General features: G+C 50.6%; 10 protein-coding genes across 10 annotated transcripts; 6 read left to right on the top strand and 4 right to left on the bottom strand.

The window, feature by feature from the left end:
• Positions 1-140: 140 nt before the first annotated feature.
• Positions 141-832, bottom strand: TRIVIDRAFT_38279 (uncharacterized protein; the record flags this gene model as incomplete). Its single annotated transcript, XM_014094417.1, has 4 exons — positions 141-173; positions 257-449; positions 629-719; positions 793-832. 4 exons carry the CDS (start codon positions 830-832, stop codon positions 141-143), a joined length of 357 nt encoding a protein of 118 aa, XP_013949892.1.
• Positions 833-1156: 324 nt separating this feature from the next.
• On the top strand, positions 1157-1453 carry TRIVIDRAFT_37958 (uncharacterized protein; the record flags this gene model as incomplete). Its single annotated transcript, XM_014094416.1, has 2 exons — positions 1157-1190; positions 1251-1453. The coding sequence occupies 2 exons, from the start codon at positions 1157-1159 to the stop codon at positions 1451-1453; spliced, it is 237 nt and encodes a 78-aa protein (XP_013949891.1).
• A 347-nt stretch (positions 1454-1800) lies between these two features.
• On the bottom strand, positions 1801-2241 carry TRIVIDRAFT_228723 (uncharacterized protein; the record flags this gene model as incomplete). Its single annotated transcript, XM_014094415.1, has 3 exons — positions 1801-1991; positions 2053-2130; positions 2190-2241. 3 exons carry the CDS (start codon positions 2239-2241, stop codon positions 1801-1803), a joined length of 321 nt encoding a protein of 106 aa, XP_013949890.1.
• Positions 2242-2617: 376 nt separating this feature from the next.
• On the top strand, positions 2618-3321 carry TRIVIDRAFT_121404 (oligosaccharyl transferase; the record flags this gene model as incomplete). Its single annotated transcript, XM_014094414.2, has 4 exons — positions 2618-2923; positions 2989-3046; positions 3101-3164; positions 3255-3321. The coding sequence occupies 4 exons, from the start codon at positions 2618-2620 to the stop codon at positions 3319-3321; spliced, it is 495 nt and encodes a 164-aa protein (XP_013949889.1).
• Positions 3322-3526: 205 nt separating this feature from the next.
• TRIVIDRAFT_64416 (uncharacterized protein) lies at positions 3527-4635 on the bottom strand (the record flags this gene model as incomplete). Its single annotated transcript, XM_014094413.1, has 3 exons — positions 3527-4273; positions 4331-4414; positions 4471-4635. The coding sequence occupies 3 exons, from the start codon at positions 4633-4635 to the stop codon at positions 3527-3529; spliced, it is 996 nt and encodes a 331-aa protein (XP_013949888.1).
• A 623-nt stretch (positions 4636-5258) lies between these two features.
• Positions 5259-6355, top strand: TRIVIDRAFT_38622 (uncharacterized protein; the record flags this gene model as incomplete). The annotated part of the gene is made up of 3 exons (XM_014094412.1): positions 5259-5572; positions 5627-5725; positions 5776-6355. The coding sequence occupies 3 exons, from the start codon at positions 5259-5261 to the stop codon at positions 6353-6355; spliced, it is 993 nt and encodes a 330-aa protein (XP_013949887.1).
• Positions 6356-6809: 454 nt separating this feature from the next.
• TRIVIDRAFT_164763 (uncharacterized protein) lies at positions 6810-9125 on the top strand (the record flags this gene model as incomplete). The annotated part of the gene is made up of 4 exons (XM_014094411.1): positions 6810-6857; positions 6957-8468; positions 8538-8756; positions 8850-9125. 4 exons carry the CDS (start codon positions 6810-6812, stop codon positions 9123-9125), a joined length of 2055 nt encoding a protein of 684 aa, XP_013949886.1.
• Positions 9126-9189: 64 nt separating this feature from the next.
• On the bottom strand, positions 9190-11324 carry TRIVIDRAFT_175383 (uncharacterized protein; the record flags this gene model as incomplete). Its single annotated transcript, XM_014094410.1, has 5 exons — positions 9190-9602; positions 9731-9785; positions 10455-10676; positions 10736-11179; positions 11245-11324. 5 exons carry the CDS (start codon positions 11293-11295, stop codon positions 9463-9465), a joined length of 912 nt encoding a protein of 303 aa, XP_013949885.1.
• Positions 11325-12790: 1466 nt separating this feature from the next.
• TRIVIDRAFT_126766 (uncharacterized protein) lies at positions 12791-14071 on the top strand (the record flags this gene model as incomplete). Its single annotated transcript, XM_014094409.1, has 3 exons — positions 12791-13253; positions 13333-13651; positions 13714-14071. Coding segments are annotated over 3 exons (1140 nt in total), but the record flags the coding sequence as incomplete, so codon positions are not given.
• Positions 14072-14791: 720 nt separating this feature from the next.
• On the top strand, positions 14792-15801 carry TRIVIDRAFT_56265 (uncharacterized protein; the record flags this gene model as incomplete). Its single annotated transcript, XM_014094408.1, has 3 exons — positions 14792-14910; positions 14989-15098; positions 15311-15801. The coding sequence occupies 3 exons, from the start codon at positions 14792-14794 to the stop codon at positions 15799-15801; spliced, it is 720 nt and encodes a 239-aa protein (XP_013949883.1).

Raw genomic sequence — 15801 nt, 5'->3', positions numbered from 1 at the left:
CTGATGCAGGTGCATTAACAGCTCAGGATGGATGGCAGAATCCACATATTCGGCCAGTTCATCAACTGGTTGGGCTGTTGCTTGACCACTAGATTTTTTTCATTTTTTTTTCTATTAGGTGGCATACTTCGTCGTGTGCCTCACTGCTGTACTACCTGAACATTGTTCTTCTTCTGTTGATTGGCAAAGAGAGGGTTAGCTTTCAGTTAGACCACGAAAAAGGAGTGTTGTTTCCAGACGAATGGAATATACGAACCTTCCATTTATCCAGTTCATCCTGCTTGTTCTTGTACTGCTTCACCAAATCATCAAGGACTTTCTTCAGTCCCTCTTGGTTTGTCTTCAGTGCTGGCACGACATCCTTGACCGTTCTCTCCACGAGCACGCCGTTGATCAAACGGAAACACTTTCGATCCCCCGAAAGCGGCTCCAAAGTTTCAAGCACAAGCCTAGAATAGTCGCTGAATTAGCGGTGTGATACGCTGGGTTCCGCTGAGGCTGAGAGTGTGCGGCGTAGACAGGGAAGATGTGAGACATGGCTTGAAAGCGTGGGGGTAGAAGTCCCAGTGCGAGAAACATCAAAAATAGTAAAGGAGGGAGAGGGGAAAAGGGAGAAGAAAGAACGAACTTGTGCTCCTCTGCCTCCTGCTCAATATCACCGATTTTTGAAGCAATCTGCTGCAGTGTGTTCTTGTAGTTGGAGTAAGTTGTTTGAAGATCTATGAATATGGTCAGCAGGAGGAGGGGATGACAGCAAGGCGAGAGAAGAACGCCCGTATAATGAACACTTACCCTGCTGCTTCTTCGCAGGAAGCTGTTGTGATGATGCCATGATTGCCGCTGTGAAATAAGTAGACAGGGAGGTTGTAAGTGAAAGGCCAGCTATCCCTGTGATTCACTATGCGAGATGTCGAGGCAGAGATTCTGTGGCTGCAGGCCATTGCTATCAATCTGAGCATCGGTTGATTCCCGGCACTGTGGGCGGCAGCTATTAGCTATTAGTGGGAAGCCCCCCGCTAGAGGCAACGCCTAATTATTCCAGGCCTGTATTATGGGCCAAGCTTTTTCTGGAGGCAACATCTGTTGATGAAATAATCGATCTCTCCGTCGAAGCGAAATCTGCAATTCCACCGTCTTGCTCTCCGCACACACGAAAATGCATCCTCATCTGCACACGCAAAATGCTATGGGTATGGCCAATGTCTCTCAGATCATCATTTCTTTTCCATTGGTCTAACTGAGATGTCCAGCATGCCAGGACGTCATTGCCGCTCTCGAAGAATGCCATGCAAAGGGCTTCATGCACAAAGCTGCAGGCGCCTGCAACGATGCCAAAGACCTGGTAGACAAGTGTCTGCGACAGCAACGCTCCAAAGTTCAAGACGATAACAGGGCCGCCGCGAGGGCAAAGCGGGATAGGATCAAGGAAGAGCAGCGAGCGCTTGGCCTCTAAGAGCCATGCATGTACGCACCATTGCTTTCTCCATCCCGCAACATTCTCAACTCATTTCTACATCCCAATACCTTCTCTCTTGTACAATATTACCATCTAGTATCAATCATGACCGGCGTTGGGGAATAATACAGGTAGCCGGAGGATAGGCGCTACGTCTTGTCAATGTACATATATATTCTCATGGAGCACAAACGAGGAGAGTTGATGAACCAGGAAGCTTAGAGAAAACAAGGCTTTGATTTTGGATTGTCAAAAGACTGAGGCTTTCACCAGCTACATATCCACCAATACACCAATACACCAATACACCAATACACTACTACGCAGAAATGCCCTCCGTCCAATTAAGCTCTGCGCACGGCAGTGCCAAAGGTGTAGAGACCATAGGCGGATAGGATGCTAAGGAAAATAGGCACAGGCTTCCTCAGGCGGATAGCTCGAGGAAAGGCTGAAGCTCCCAGGACAACCGAGGCGAGAAGGCTCAGCTCCACACCGTAAGGCTGGCCGTTGGCGATGCGATATCCGCCGAGACCGTCTAAGAGGACACGTTAACACGCCGGTACTGGGTTTGGCGCTGGAAATGATAGACTACGTACACAAGAGGCCAACGAGGCCGCCGGCGGCGATTGAGGGAACGGAGCCTGTCTTGGCATAGCCAATGGCACCACCGCCGGCTGTGAGAGCCGCAAGGACAAAGGACGCATTTGACAGCGCGGAAGATGAAGACTTAGACTGGCGTCAGCGAGTGATGTCAGCTTGCTAGATCCGCGATGCGCATTGAGCATGATTGGCGTACCATGATGGATTTTGTCGTGTATGAAGAGCTACGGAGTGTATTTTCGCTGAGTTTCGAGCCTCGCAATACAGGCTTATATATGCATCTGATGGAGGAGCTGGCACCTTTTAAGTCCCGAGTCCAATCGGGGCTCGGAGTCGAGTGAGGCCGCAAATCGACTGACGTGATTGACGAATGATGGGAAGTGGGTCGGCAGGGCCCCCAGATTTGCGAGCCAATCACAGCTCGCCGACCTGCTTGGAGCTTTCGTGGCCGCAATTGTACCAAAGTACCTAACAGGCACGACTAAGTGCTTCCAAGCAATTGAATATCGATATCATCACCAACCTCGTTTTCTCTCCAGACGACACCGGAAATCGCCCGCCATGCCCGCCAAGAAGAACGCAGCCCGCGAGCCGGTCCCTTCAGCTGCTGCGACCACCCAATCCAGCACCACAGCCGCGGGCTCTGTCCCAGCAGCAGCGGCGCCAGTGCCAGCGCCAGTGTCGACGCCTGTTTCCGCGCCAGCAGCGAAGAGCGCCCCGGCCAACTGGGACAAGGTGCTGCAGAACATCTACCAGTATTACATGAACGAAACGCCGCAGCGGACCAAGCTCATCGACGTCTTCCTCGTCTTCATCGCCGTTGTGGGCGCACTGCAATTCCTCTACTGCATTCTGGCCGGAAACTACGTGCGTGCCTCCAGCGAATCGCGGAGCTTGGCGACCGCTGGGTAGAATGCTAATCAACGTCGCAGCCATTCAATGCCTTCCTTTCAGGTTTCGGAGCAACTGTTGGCCAATTTGTTTTGACGAGTTCGTACTCTGTTGTTTCTCTACGTCGATTACAAGGTTCTAACCAGAGCTTAGTCTCCCTGCGTATACAGACAGCTGCCGCGAACAAGAGTGACTTCCCGGAGGTATCTCCTGAACGGTACGATTCCCACAACCATCCGAGCTGAACATATACGTGAACATGTGTCTATACGGGTATCAATATCATTGTGCTAACTGGCGGCTGCAGAGCATTTGCCGACTATGTTGTTTGCAGTCTGATTCTACATTTCTTCTGCGTCAACTTCATCAACTAAACAGCGACAACGCAGAGAATGCGCGGTGGAATGACGGCTTCGATAAAAACACGGGGCATGAGTCGTATAATACATGGTGGCTTCCTCGATCATACCTATTCATGGAGGAAGGGGGGCTTATAAGGGAAAAGCAATTTGGTCCTAGCCAAACAAATAGGGAATCTTTTCATTACCAGAGCTATATCAAGACAAAATCTGATTCGTATCATGCTCCGCCGTCATCCGCTGCATCCTCTTTGGGCCCTGCTTTTGGTGGACCGCTGGCGCCTTTGGGAGGCGGTGGTAGACCTGTACCCTTGCCTTTAGGTGCATTATCCAACGCCAAGCTCTTCTGTTCTTCTTCCTTGAGATAGTCATCCATGAAATTGTTAGGCGCGTGGCGTTCCTTCTTCTTTCCACCCCGCGGTGTCCCACCCCGTGGAGGCGCACTGACTATCTGCGCGGGCACCAAAAAGTCGCCTGTTGGTGGCGGAGGAGGGCTAGCCTCCGTCGAGATGAACTCTCCTCCGCTCTTCTCGTTGAATTCGCCATCGAACATTGTCTCTCCAGGAGCGTTGACGGGTTCGCTCAATGGAGCTGGCAGCCGGTGCAGCGCTCCGTAGCCCAAAGTACACCCCAGAGCCCCATCTCCACCCCAGTTTCGACTAGGCTGTATTGTGACTTCGCGCGAAACGTCGTACTCGTTGTTGTAGACGTATAACCGTAGAGGTCGCCCGATGAAGTCTTCCACGAGCTCACCGAGGGCGCTTTCACCATGTAGGGCGCCTTCTGGGCTGCCGAGGATGTAGTCGCTGTAAGGTAGCAGCCCGGCAACATCGGCTGGTGAATTGGCCGGGACATCAAGAACATGCCAGATATTGGCTGCAAGAGAGATGGGCGCGAACTGAAGAGAAAGCCCCAGCGCTGCGGTATCCACGGGCACGGGAATGTGCATTTCTCTTGTTCGTTGACCCTATGCAATGTCAGATTTCGCCTTCTTCTCCTCCATACAGTGGTAAATGATCATCACCTTTGCACTCCATAATCCAAACGTCACAGTTCCGCCAGCACAATTCTGAACCTCCTGCGCGAACAGGCTCGGGTCGGGGTTATCCTGCACTATTCTTAGCACCAGATCGCCTATTAATCGCACAGAGCATTGGCATATACGATTGGCCTTCCATTAATTCCAACAATGTAATCAAACCAGGGCTCAATTGGTAGCTCGAGGTTCGTGTTCCGCAGCACCTGGAAGCCAAACGAGTCGCGGTCATGTTGACGTTGCGGGGCATCGCCATCTAGGCGGGACATAAACCGGTTGAGCGCGTTGAACATGGTCACTGGGATTATTGCCCCGCTCCTGTGCGAGGCTGATATCTAGGCGTTTTAGCGTTACGAAGCTATATGGTGGTATTATCGGAGGGATGGCGACGCTTTGAGAGTTGATGCTGCGAAGATAGTTGTTGATATGAGAGTGACGTCTGGCCTCACTCAAGAGAGCTTGCCGCAAGCTGTCCCTTGGGATGACAGCCTTGCATAAGTGCCAAGGCGCTAAAGGGTTGAACGCGGAATAAGAGTGGAGCTGATAGCAACTAAATTCTCAGCCTTGTCCTGAAATTCATCAGCAACCCTGCATGGGATATTCTTCTCCTATCATCAACATCCAGAAATCGACCGACAACTTGCTGACTTTTATAATTTTCAACCAAAAAGCCTTTCGAATCGCATCCAAGGCTAGCGCAGTTTATCAGATCTGCGACCCTTTGAAGTAACCAGTTTTGTTCACTCGCATTACAAACGCTTCATCAACAACGCCTTGTCATCGGCGTGAACGAAGCAGCACCTCTGCTTCAAAAGCCCATTCATCATATAAGGCTTTATCAAAACGCCATCGTTCCAAAATGTCTGCAGATGAAAATGTGCCAGTGGACGCAATAGAGCAACAAATTGCGCGAGATATGCTGGGTCCTCATGTCGATGCACCATCCGCCCAACTTCTCTTGCCGCAGGCTAAACAAATTCCCCCGGCCGCGTGGCAGGTTATTAGAAACGTTCTGGATCAGAATCCGCAAGCAAGAGATGATGTGAGCTGCCTGACCAAATTATTAGCGGGTGAGGGCCAGGCGACCAATGGCATCAATACGGATGGCCTCGATGCCAATACAGCCGCGGAGCCCTCCGACTTTTCACTGAAGCCTGCAGAAAGGCTTCCGTTGACAGATCAATGCCACCACTATACAGGCAAGCACGAGGTTCCCTGGGACATTCAAAAGTTGGTTCCCCACTGCGCAGCTCTATTTTCTCAGAGTACTAATCGAATTTGCAGGTATTTCAGCCAACGGTACTCCATCTTCTCATACTATGATGATGGAGTTCATATGACTGATGATGCTTGGTTTGGTGTAACACCTGAGCCGGTAGCTAAGTGAGTTCTTTTCATCCTACTCTTCTTTACAGTGACTGACACCCTACCAGCCAAATCGCATACGAGCTATCTGAGGACCATTATGACCCAAAGAAGACCATTCTTATCGATGCTTTTAGCGGTGCCGGGGGCAACACCATAGCCTTTGCCCTGTCAGAACGATGGAGCCGCATAATTGCTATTGAATGCGACCCTGCAACACTTGCGTGTGCCCAGCACAATGCCGAGCTCTACGGTGTTAACCCAAGCGCAGTAACTTGGATCCTGGGTGACAGCTTTGAGTATCTTGATCAGCTGGTCAATAACCCAGAAAAGCTACATCCAGATCTTAAAGTTGATATACAGTCAACAATGGTGTTCGCCAGCCCCCCTTGGGGAGGGCCTGGGTACAGAACCGACGAGATTTTTGACCTGAGTACTATGCAGCCATACAGCCTAAGTCAACTACACGAAGCTTACAAGAAAATGGACCATTTGCTATTCCTTCCAAGGACAAGCGACATTCGTCAGATTGCGAAACTCGCACCCAAGGGGGAAAAGCTGGAGGTTATCCAATACTGCATAGAAGGGGCCAGCAAGGCCATGGGCGCCTACATTCCAGCGGAGAAGTCGCCAGCGTCTAACGAGTGATCTATCATTTGTTTCTTTTTGCATGATTAATGAGTGTTTTATCAGCATATGAGCCGGGAGACTTGCAATCTATACCCTGTGTATGAGTTGGTGTGCAGCATCATGCTGTAGTGGGCTCATTCGCGACTTGTGTTTTCCAGATCACAGAGCATTTATAATGTTTGTTAGATTTATTAAGAATTCTTATAATGATTCAAATTGTCTAAAGATATTTCATATGAGAGAACTATACATTTCTATGCGGATAAATCCAGGTAGCAAGGTGCTGGTGGTGCAGATCATTCAAGAATGACACACAGTCTATATAAATGCGCTTACGCACTGTATGCGATAGGGTTTTCCACTTCTCTTCCAGGCGGCGTGACCCGCTCAAGTGAGGATTGTATTCACTTCCTTTCTGCGCGTGGGGTTATACCGCCCATCTTCGTTTTATAAAGAAAAGAATATTTTCAACATGGCCAAGGATAAGAAGAAAAACACTGACGCCAAGAAGGCGAAAAAGGTGAGTGGGAAAATCACGAGTTGGAAAATCTGGACTCAGAATTACCCCTCCAAAATCACCAAAGAAAATCTATAAGTATTAACTGAACCGCTTATGTAGGCCGAGAAGGCAGCCAAGCAGGCAAGCAAGGGTGAGAAAAAGGTCAAGAACAAGACTGCCAAGCTAGAGGGCAGTGACGCCGAGGATGTCGACCTGGATGAGGTGCTGGAAGAGTATCGCCGCCAGCAGGAGCAGTTTCTGAAGATCACGGAGACGGTTGTCGACGGCCCTCCGAAGCCTCGATCGGCATCTACCATTCTGGCCTCTCCTCATGAGAGCAACAGCCTGCTCTTGTTTGGAGGAGAGTACTTCAACGGGTCGATTGCGCAATTCTACAATGATCTGCACATATACAACATCAACCGTGATGAGTGGCGCTGTGTAACTTCCCCCAATGCGCCGCTGCCACGATCTGGCCACGCCTGGACCAGAGCCTCGAACCCGAACTATGTGTACCTGTTTGGAGGAGAATTCTCATCTCCAAAGCAGGGCACTTTCCACCATTACTCTGATTTCTGGAGACTGGAACCTGCGACAAGAGAATGGACCAAGATCGAGGTCAAGGGCAAGGATAAGAGCCCGCCGGCGCGAAGTGGTCACCGGATGACTTACTGGAAGCAGTACATCATCCTGTTTGGAGGCTTCCAGGACACATCGAACCAGACCAAGTATCTAGCCGACTTGTGGATATTTGATACCGTCAACTACGTCTGGCACAGCCCCGTTCTCCCGCCTGCTCAGCTCAAGCCTGATGCTCGTTCTTCATTTACCTTCCTGCCTTCTGAGCAAGGAGCTTCCCTTTTTGGAGGCTACTCGAGAGTCAAGGCCACGGTGCAGTTGAAGAAACAGAAGAAGGGAAATCAGCCCCAGGGGCAGAAGAACGTCCTCATACCCAAGGTTCATGAAGATTGCTTTTTCCTTAGGATGTCTCTCCCGCCGACTGAAGCGAATTCGAATACTCCGCCCGCTGTTAGATGGGAGAAGCGAAAGAAGCCGGCAAACTCCCCTGCCCCCGTCCGCGCTGGTGCTACCATGGCATATCACAAGGGCCGTGGCATCCTTTTTGGTGGTGTACACGACGTTGAGCAAAGCGAAGAGGGGATGGACAGCGAATTTTTCAATCAACTCTTCGCGTGGAATATCGAGAGAAATAGATTCATGCCCCTCGTTTCACGTAAGCCACGCCAACAGAAGAAGAACGCACCCGAGCAGCGGGTTGGCAGACGAGGTCGTGCCCAGGCGAATGAGGAGGAGCTCCTGCGACAACTGGCAGCACTACAAGCTGGAACTTCGTTGGAGGACATTGATGATATCGAGCTGGATAAGATGCTCGGTGAGCCGGAGGATGAGGAAAAGCCAGCAAGAGAAATGCCGGTGTCTATGGAGCCACCGCACATGCGCTTCAATGCCCAGCTGACAGTTCAGAGCGACGTGCTCTTCATTTACGGCGGTACTTATGAAAAAGGGGATCGGGAGTTTACGTTTGACGATCTTTATGCAATCGATTTGGTGAAACTGGATGGATACAAGGAAATCTTTAACAAGCCTGTCGAAGACTGGATCGTGAGTGTTGTGCCTTTTGCGCGTACAAACCATAAGCTAACCAATATAATCCAGGAGTCTGAAGATGAGGATGATGAGGACGAGGATGAGGACTATGAAGATGAAGAGGAGGATGAAGAGGATGAAGATGATCAGGAGGAACCTGAACAGCAGATCCGCTCGGAGAGCAAACGCAAGAAGAAGCAAGACGAAGTATCAGAGGTATCTTCCGAAGCACCTACGCCATCAATTACGTCGGAAGAGGAAGAAACCGAAACAGCTGCCACATCGGTTGACGATGGCCTGCCGCATCCAAGAGTAAGTCTATTTTCACTGCAGCGCCTCTTCCAAATCTGTATTTCTTTTTTTCTTTGTGATCACCTAGACTCTGACAATTTAAATCAACTCTAGCCTTTCGAATCTCGCCGCGAATTCTTCGTCCGCACCTCCGCAGAGTGGCAGGAGATCCTCATGACCAACCTCCGGTGGAAGAACATCCAGCCGGAGACGCTCGCCATCAAGGAGATCAAGGCCAAGGCATTTGAACTCAGTGAGGAGAAGTGGTGGGACTGCCGCGAGGAAATCACGGCGCTGGAGGAGGAGCAGGAGGCGGCGGGCATTCAGGAGGTGGTCAGTCTGGCGGAGAGGGGAGACGGCGGTGCTGCTGGGGGCGCAAGGAGGAGGTGAGGGAGGACAGCCAGCCTTTGGGTTACAGCATTTGGCGATTGATTTGGCTTTGATCAAGGCTAGTGTATGTATGTAGCGTGTTGGGCTATTTCAGCTTGGATATCTTCTTTCCTACCATATATCACTAACTCCTGTCGAGCCTCGACCATGTCTATTTACACCAACCAACAACGCCCCCTCGAAAGAACCTAGAATAATCTCGCCACCATCACCACCAACGCCCTCACTCTTTCCCTTCCCCATCTCCATGTAGATCCGCCTCAACAACCCCCTCTGCAGACCACGCCGGCCTCTTCCCTCTCACCCATAGCACCATCCCCGCGATCCATTCAACTAGTCAGTTGGGTGATTTGGCCATGGGAGGATACTGCTTCCCGTCTCGCTCGACCTTGGGCTCACAAGTACACCAGTCATTCTCGGGGACTGAGTCCAGGACACTTGGGATATGGCTACCACAACCCCACCAGGTTACCTTGTCTAAAGTTCACATACGTCAGCACGAACCCCTATCAATTCCCTTCTCCCACTTTTACTCGTCTAAAAGATGCAGGCCATGATGCAGCATCTCAGTTGTAAGGCAGGCTGAGAGGGGCAGTGATGCTTACGGCAGGTGTTGCAAGTGGCCTTTCGACACATGGTGGCAAAAGGGCTATGTATGTCCTTTTATTACTGATATGATGCTGAAAAAAGATGAGAGATATGGGCGTATATGCTTTCGAAACGTTACACCTTTGTAGTTTAGAGAAATGCAAGTTGAGATTCTGCCTGGTTTATGAAAAAGGAAGAGCGGCCTAAATAAACGCACACGAGTCGATGGATGGCGGCAAAAAAGCCCGCGGTGGCTGAACGGATCGCCGGCCGGAAAGGTGACCAAATCGGCGAGCCCCGCCCGGGCAAGATACAAGGTACAAACATTTGGTAAGCAAGAACGGCGACCATTTCTGCTCATGTCGCCGTCTTCCTTCTGTGTCCGGCTTCTTCGTACTGTACGCAGGGTCTCTGAGAGGGTACGTGAGGTGGCAAGTTCAATTCATGATTAACAACAGTTGTTCAGTCCCCTCCCAATTACCCTGGCTGCTTATCATTCTCAAGATAATCCCTTCCGGTCCAATTACAGGTAGTCTCTGATATCGCTGCGATCCAAGCTTCATCTCTTTCTTCTCTTTCAATTATCCCGGAACACCGAAATTCCAGCCAAAAGTATTCGTATTCTCCGTTGCAACAAGTCCCCGACGCCTGCGTACCAATATCAATACCAACACCAACACCACGAAATGCTCATCTTACGCTCGCACGGCTGGTCGGACATCAGGAAGCAGCCTCCGTCACCTTCTGCTTCTTGGCCACCTCGCTCTCCACGATAGATCGGATGAGATTAACGGCCACTTCTTGCCCTTGTTTGATCACGGCTTCAGAGCTATCTGCCGGCACGTGAAAGAAGATGACTTTCCTCTCCTTGCCCTGCTTGTAGCAGGTTGCCAAGCTCGAGTAGTAGATGAAGTCGCAGAGATAACGGCCAGCATCATCAGAGATCCGAAGATCCATATCATTCTGCGTAATATGATGTTAGTAATGGCAACGTTCAAAGTGTTGGGCATCAATATCCTTACCGAGCTGTGTTGCTGCCATCTCTCCCAGATATTCTGTACATTCAAGTCCGTCTTCAGCACATCCGGCAAGTTGTGCCAGATCCAATTTTCATCCCGGTTTCCATCTAGCTCATCAAGGTGACTCCCGTCGACATCGAGAGACTTGTATCCCGTACGATGCCCTCGACTCTCGATCTGATACATAAGCCGCGGCCCAGCCATGCCAATGTGAATGACAACGTCAATCTTGCGGCCCAAGTACGTCTCCTCCCACAAGGTCGGCACCAGCTCCCTCACCACCTTATAGTTAACTCGGATGGGCTCGGGGTGCACCAGGATGCGCACAGGCGGGATGTTGACCGCATATCGGGAGTTTGGGTCCTTGACTCTTAGCGGCGGGAGGTATTCTGGGAGGCTTCTGGCGATTTCCCACGACGGGTTGATCGGATATTCTGACCGGAAAGGCTGGAGGTATGATTAGTATTTCCTGCGATGGCATATATGGGGAGATGCGGCGGCACGAGACGAACCTGAAATCCAGTGACAAGCACTGTCAGCTCTTCTTGGACCTGGGAACCCATGGAGCCAGATAATATATCCAAAATAGTACAATCTGGTTACGAAAATATGTTGGAATTGGCGATGTACAAGTAAGAGCTCTGGTGCCCAAGCTCTGGGAAGATCAGGCAATGGTCGAGGTAAGCAGGTGAGATATGTCACGTTGGAGGGAGTACAAGTACATACCTGGATATCTCTAGCAGACAAGCCACGCCAGCACTAGAGGCGCACCAAGGTAACTTTATACCCGGTATCGAGGAACACAAAAAGCTACGTGGCCAGCAGTGGCTGCCGTACAATATCGGGTACTTACCTAGGACAAACAAATGGCAATGTCACGCATCATTTAAAGACATGCGAGATGGTTGGTGGAAACCCCAGCAGCAAACAAAAAGTAGCCGCTCTGTTGTACCTTGTCAAGCCGAATCCTTCCAACGGGTGCGGGGGAATTCAATTCAGCCTCTGGATTTCACACCAGGGCCAGAAGGGAAACAGGGCCTTGCCGAGTTGAGCTAGCAGCTTCATTTAATCACCATGCCTCATGCATTGGCATTACAGTAGTTAATACAAAGGTAGGTAGGCAAGTAGGATTAATGCCCTTGATCGATCGACAAGTGGGAATAGCCGTGCACCGAAGGAGCTGCAATCCTTGTATCCGAACCTACCTCAGTAGGTACTTTACACAGGCGCTGGTAAGCTTCAATCCTCGTCCATGTACTGTACTTTACTCAACAGCAGCGGGGTTCGCGGGGTAAGTTCCGCATTCGCATCTCGTCTGGCATGCACAGTACTTGTTCTGTCGCTTTGAGTGGCCGAGATGTCATGTACCTACCTTCAAGGTGCTGGGCACACGGTACGAAGTACCTACAGAACACGCAAGTTCGTGCAGTTATCACCTTTGATGACGTGTGGTTCTTGCCATAAGCACGAGATATCTCAGCAGTACTCGTACTACCAAGTACTAAGGTACAGGTAGGTAAGCTCTCGGAAGCTGGAAGGCACACTCCCGCGATAGCTTTCCAAATGGGATTGATGTGCATATCCTGGCCTCACGTGAGCGAATCAACATCTACCTACCTATGGAAAGGTAGCAGAGACAGCATCCCAGTTCCTCTCCCATGCCTCTCCCATGCCTCACTTCTCCTTCATACCCACTACAATTTCCGTACAATATACGCACCACCCAATCACTATCAGGATCCAAACCTGCACTGCACTGTAACTGCATCGCCGACCAACAAACTGAACCGATGATGCGCTGACCAAGCGGATTCTACATTCATCTCTCGGATGCTTATCTCTTGTTTCGTCTGTCTTCCGACAAGTACAGACTCGAAAGGGCGGAAAACGCTGAGTCTCGATCCGACGGCTTGAAGACCAATGAAAGGAACGCCTCTCACACGCCCTCAATTTCGAACCCAAGCGACCCTCCAGCGTGTAAAGGAACACTGACATACCCATCCGCGTGTATAATACAAGCTCTAACACCGTCATCTTCGGATAACCGGGCCGTTTAACATGCATGTTATCATTGTGGGAGCTGGCATTGCGGGCCTTTCGCTTGCCATTGCCCTTGGCCAGTCTCGTCACCAAATCACAGTTCTCGATGCTGCTCCTGAGCTTACCGAGTTGGGTGCGGGCGTTCAGATGACACCACAAGCAATCAGATACCTCTTCAAGTGGGGTCTCAAGGATGACCTGCTCGCCGAGTCGATTATTCCCGAGAACTTGCATGTGTGGGATGGACCAGGTGGCAATATGCTGGGGAGTGTCCGAATCAAGGATATGGAGGCTCAGTATGGTGCCCCGTACATTGTCGTTCATCGGGCCGTTTTGCATACCATATTGCATCGCCACGCTATCCGAGCCGGGGCGCAACTACTGCTAAGCAGTGATGTCGTTGAATATGAGTTTGCCAGCGGAGCGGTCCTGCTGCGGAATGGCACAAGGCTAACAGCCGATCTAGTGGTTGCTGCTGATGGTACGTATGACCAAGGCATATAGAAGCAACTTCACAATACATCAATATGCGCACTACATTAACTACTCCCTCCTTTCAGGCATTAATTCCTTTGCTCGATCCCAGCTATTGGGTTCCAAAGACCCTGGAAGCTTGCCGACTGGATGGGCCGCCTTTCGTATGACGGCCGAGGTCTCCAAACTCAAGGCGGATTCTGTAACTTCAAATCTTATAGATCTTCAATCTGGCAGCTCCAATTGGTGGATTGCTCCACACATATCGTGCATGACATATTTGATAAAAGATGCAACTCTGCTCAATATAGTACTAGCTCACCGAGACGATATCAACACCAAAGAATTCACTCCGGAGGAATATAACATGACAGTTCGGAACATGTTCAAGGACTTTGAGCCTCGGTGAGTACATCGTTCAGCCCTGATCCAATATTTCCCAAGTTTGTTTCTGACATAGCCTGTAGCGTTCAGCGTATATTAGATCTTTCTACATCAAAAATTGCTAACTATCCTGTGTACGCTGTGCCGCCGTTGCCCTCCTGGGCTCACGAATCCGGTCGGTTCATTCTCATAGGCGACGCCGCCCATGCAATGGCTTTTTTCATGTCCATGGGCGTTAGTATCGCTGTCGAAGACGCAGCTGCACTTGCAACAGCATTAGACTTGGCTTGTCCTTCTGGCACGAACTCAAACCACTCCGACAAACAAAGGGCGGCGGCTGAACCTAGCTTGAAGCATGCACTGCATGTATTTGAAAGCGTGCGGAAGCCCAGAGTTGAGGCTGTGCAAGAAGCCAGCTTACATGCGGGTGATTCATCACATACATCGCACGACGCAGAGCGCAATGTTATCCACGAGGCCCTTGTCCATTCTCAAGATGAGGAAGTCTGGCCGTTGGAAGGCGACGTCATGAGAAGCGAATTCATTCGGAAAAGTAAACGATCGGGTCAAAGGCTTGGTCCAGGCGGCATCATTGATAGGGGAACAAGGGATTGGTGCTATAACTATGATGCCGTTGGGTCTATCGAAGAATATTACAAGTCCTCGACTGCAGAGCACATGTTCGAGGCTACAAGGCCATATTAAAGCCATTCTCGAGTGATGTGGCCATGGATGTGGATATGAAAGTTGAATCCCTCCATCATATAGTTTCACTGTATCCATTCATTCAAGCCACAGATGGCAACTCCGACGAAGTTACGACTACGGTCATATCTTGAAACCTTGAGAAGAATTTGGCCGTAATAGCCTTGTGGATTATACTCTCTGCGGGACATTATTTTGACGATTGGTCTAACCGGCTGAGGAAGCCCCGCCAGTGCGGAATTGCCACGTGGGGGTTGTAATCTTGGATCTAACTTCGAACCTTTAAAGATCCCGCTTCACAAGCGATACATATATAAGAACTCATCGTTATTCAGACTTGGTCAAAGACGCTTTGTCTATCAGCACTTCGTCATTTTGACATACGAGGCCTTTGTGAAACATAATTCTTATCTTTAATCATTCGACACCAACGTTGCTTCCGGGAATAGCGGCAGGATGGGTTCTCAGCCAGATTACAGCCTGCCAACGCAGGAGATCTCCTTTTCGGGCTTCTTGTTCGACATGGATGGAACCATTATCGACTCTACCCCGGCCGTGGTCAAGCACTGGCATACGTAATGATCTCCCTCCATCTTCCCCATCAAGCCATCTTGCGCAGAAGGTAGAGTTTTGCTAACGGAGAAAACAAAAAGTGTCGGTGAGGAAATCGGCGTTGCTCCTGAGGTCATCTTGGAGACTTCTCATGGCCGCCGCAGTATAGATATCCTGAGGATCCTTGCCCCTGAGAAGGCCAATTGGGAATGTAAGTTGTATTTGCTCGCTTGCCCGTTTGTCCGTTTACATCTTCTTCGCGAATGATATTACCGCAGGGGGGGCAACGTGGCGTATTTTCCCGTCCCTATGCCCGGCGCCTCCAATCCTATCGCCGGGGCTACACTCGTATAGAGTTCTTTTGCCATCACATTTAATGAGTGTTACGGCAAAGTGAGGCGAAACTAATTTGTGTTCCTATAGACGTGACAAAAATGGAAGGCGAGCTGCCCAAGCTGTACGCCGATGACGTCGTGGAGATCCCCGGCGCCCGATCTCTGCTCGAATCCATCATTTCTTATTCCTTTCCTTGGGCCATCGTAACATCCGGTACCCAGCCCCTAGTCAGAGGCTGGCTCAAGCGGCTGTCCCTCGGTACTCCTGAGCATCTTGTCTCTGCCGAGTCCGTCGAGAACGGTAAACCCGACCCGACATGCTACCGCATTGGCCTTGAGAAGCTCGGGCTACAAGATAAGGCCGGGGAGGTCCTGGTCCTCGAAGACAGCCCAGCAGGCATCAAGGCCGGCAAGGCGGCGGGGTGCAAAGTCCTTGGATTGGTAACAAGCCACACTGTGGAACAGGTTGTGGCGGCCGAGCCCGACTGGGTGGTGAAGGATCTCGAGAGCGTGAGGGTGGTGAGACAAGAGGACGGCAAGATGACGCTTGAACTCTCCAACGCGCTGCGCTTTGATTAG

This window comes from Trichoderma virens, assembly GCF_000170995.1.
Source record: "Trichoderma virens Gv29-8 chromosome Unknown TRIVIscaffold_92, whole genome shotgun sequence".
NCBI lineage: Eukaryota > Fungi > Ascomycota > Sordariomycetes > Hypocreales > Hypocreaceae > Trichoderma > Trichoderma virens.
This window is presented reverse-complemented; position numbering and strand designations above follow the sequence as displayed.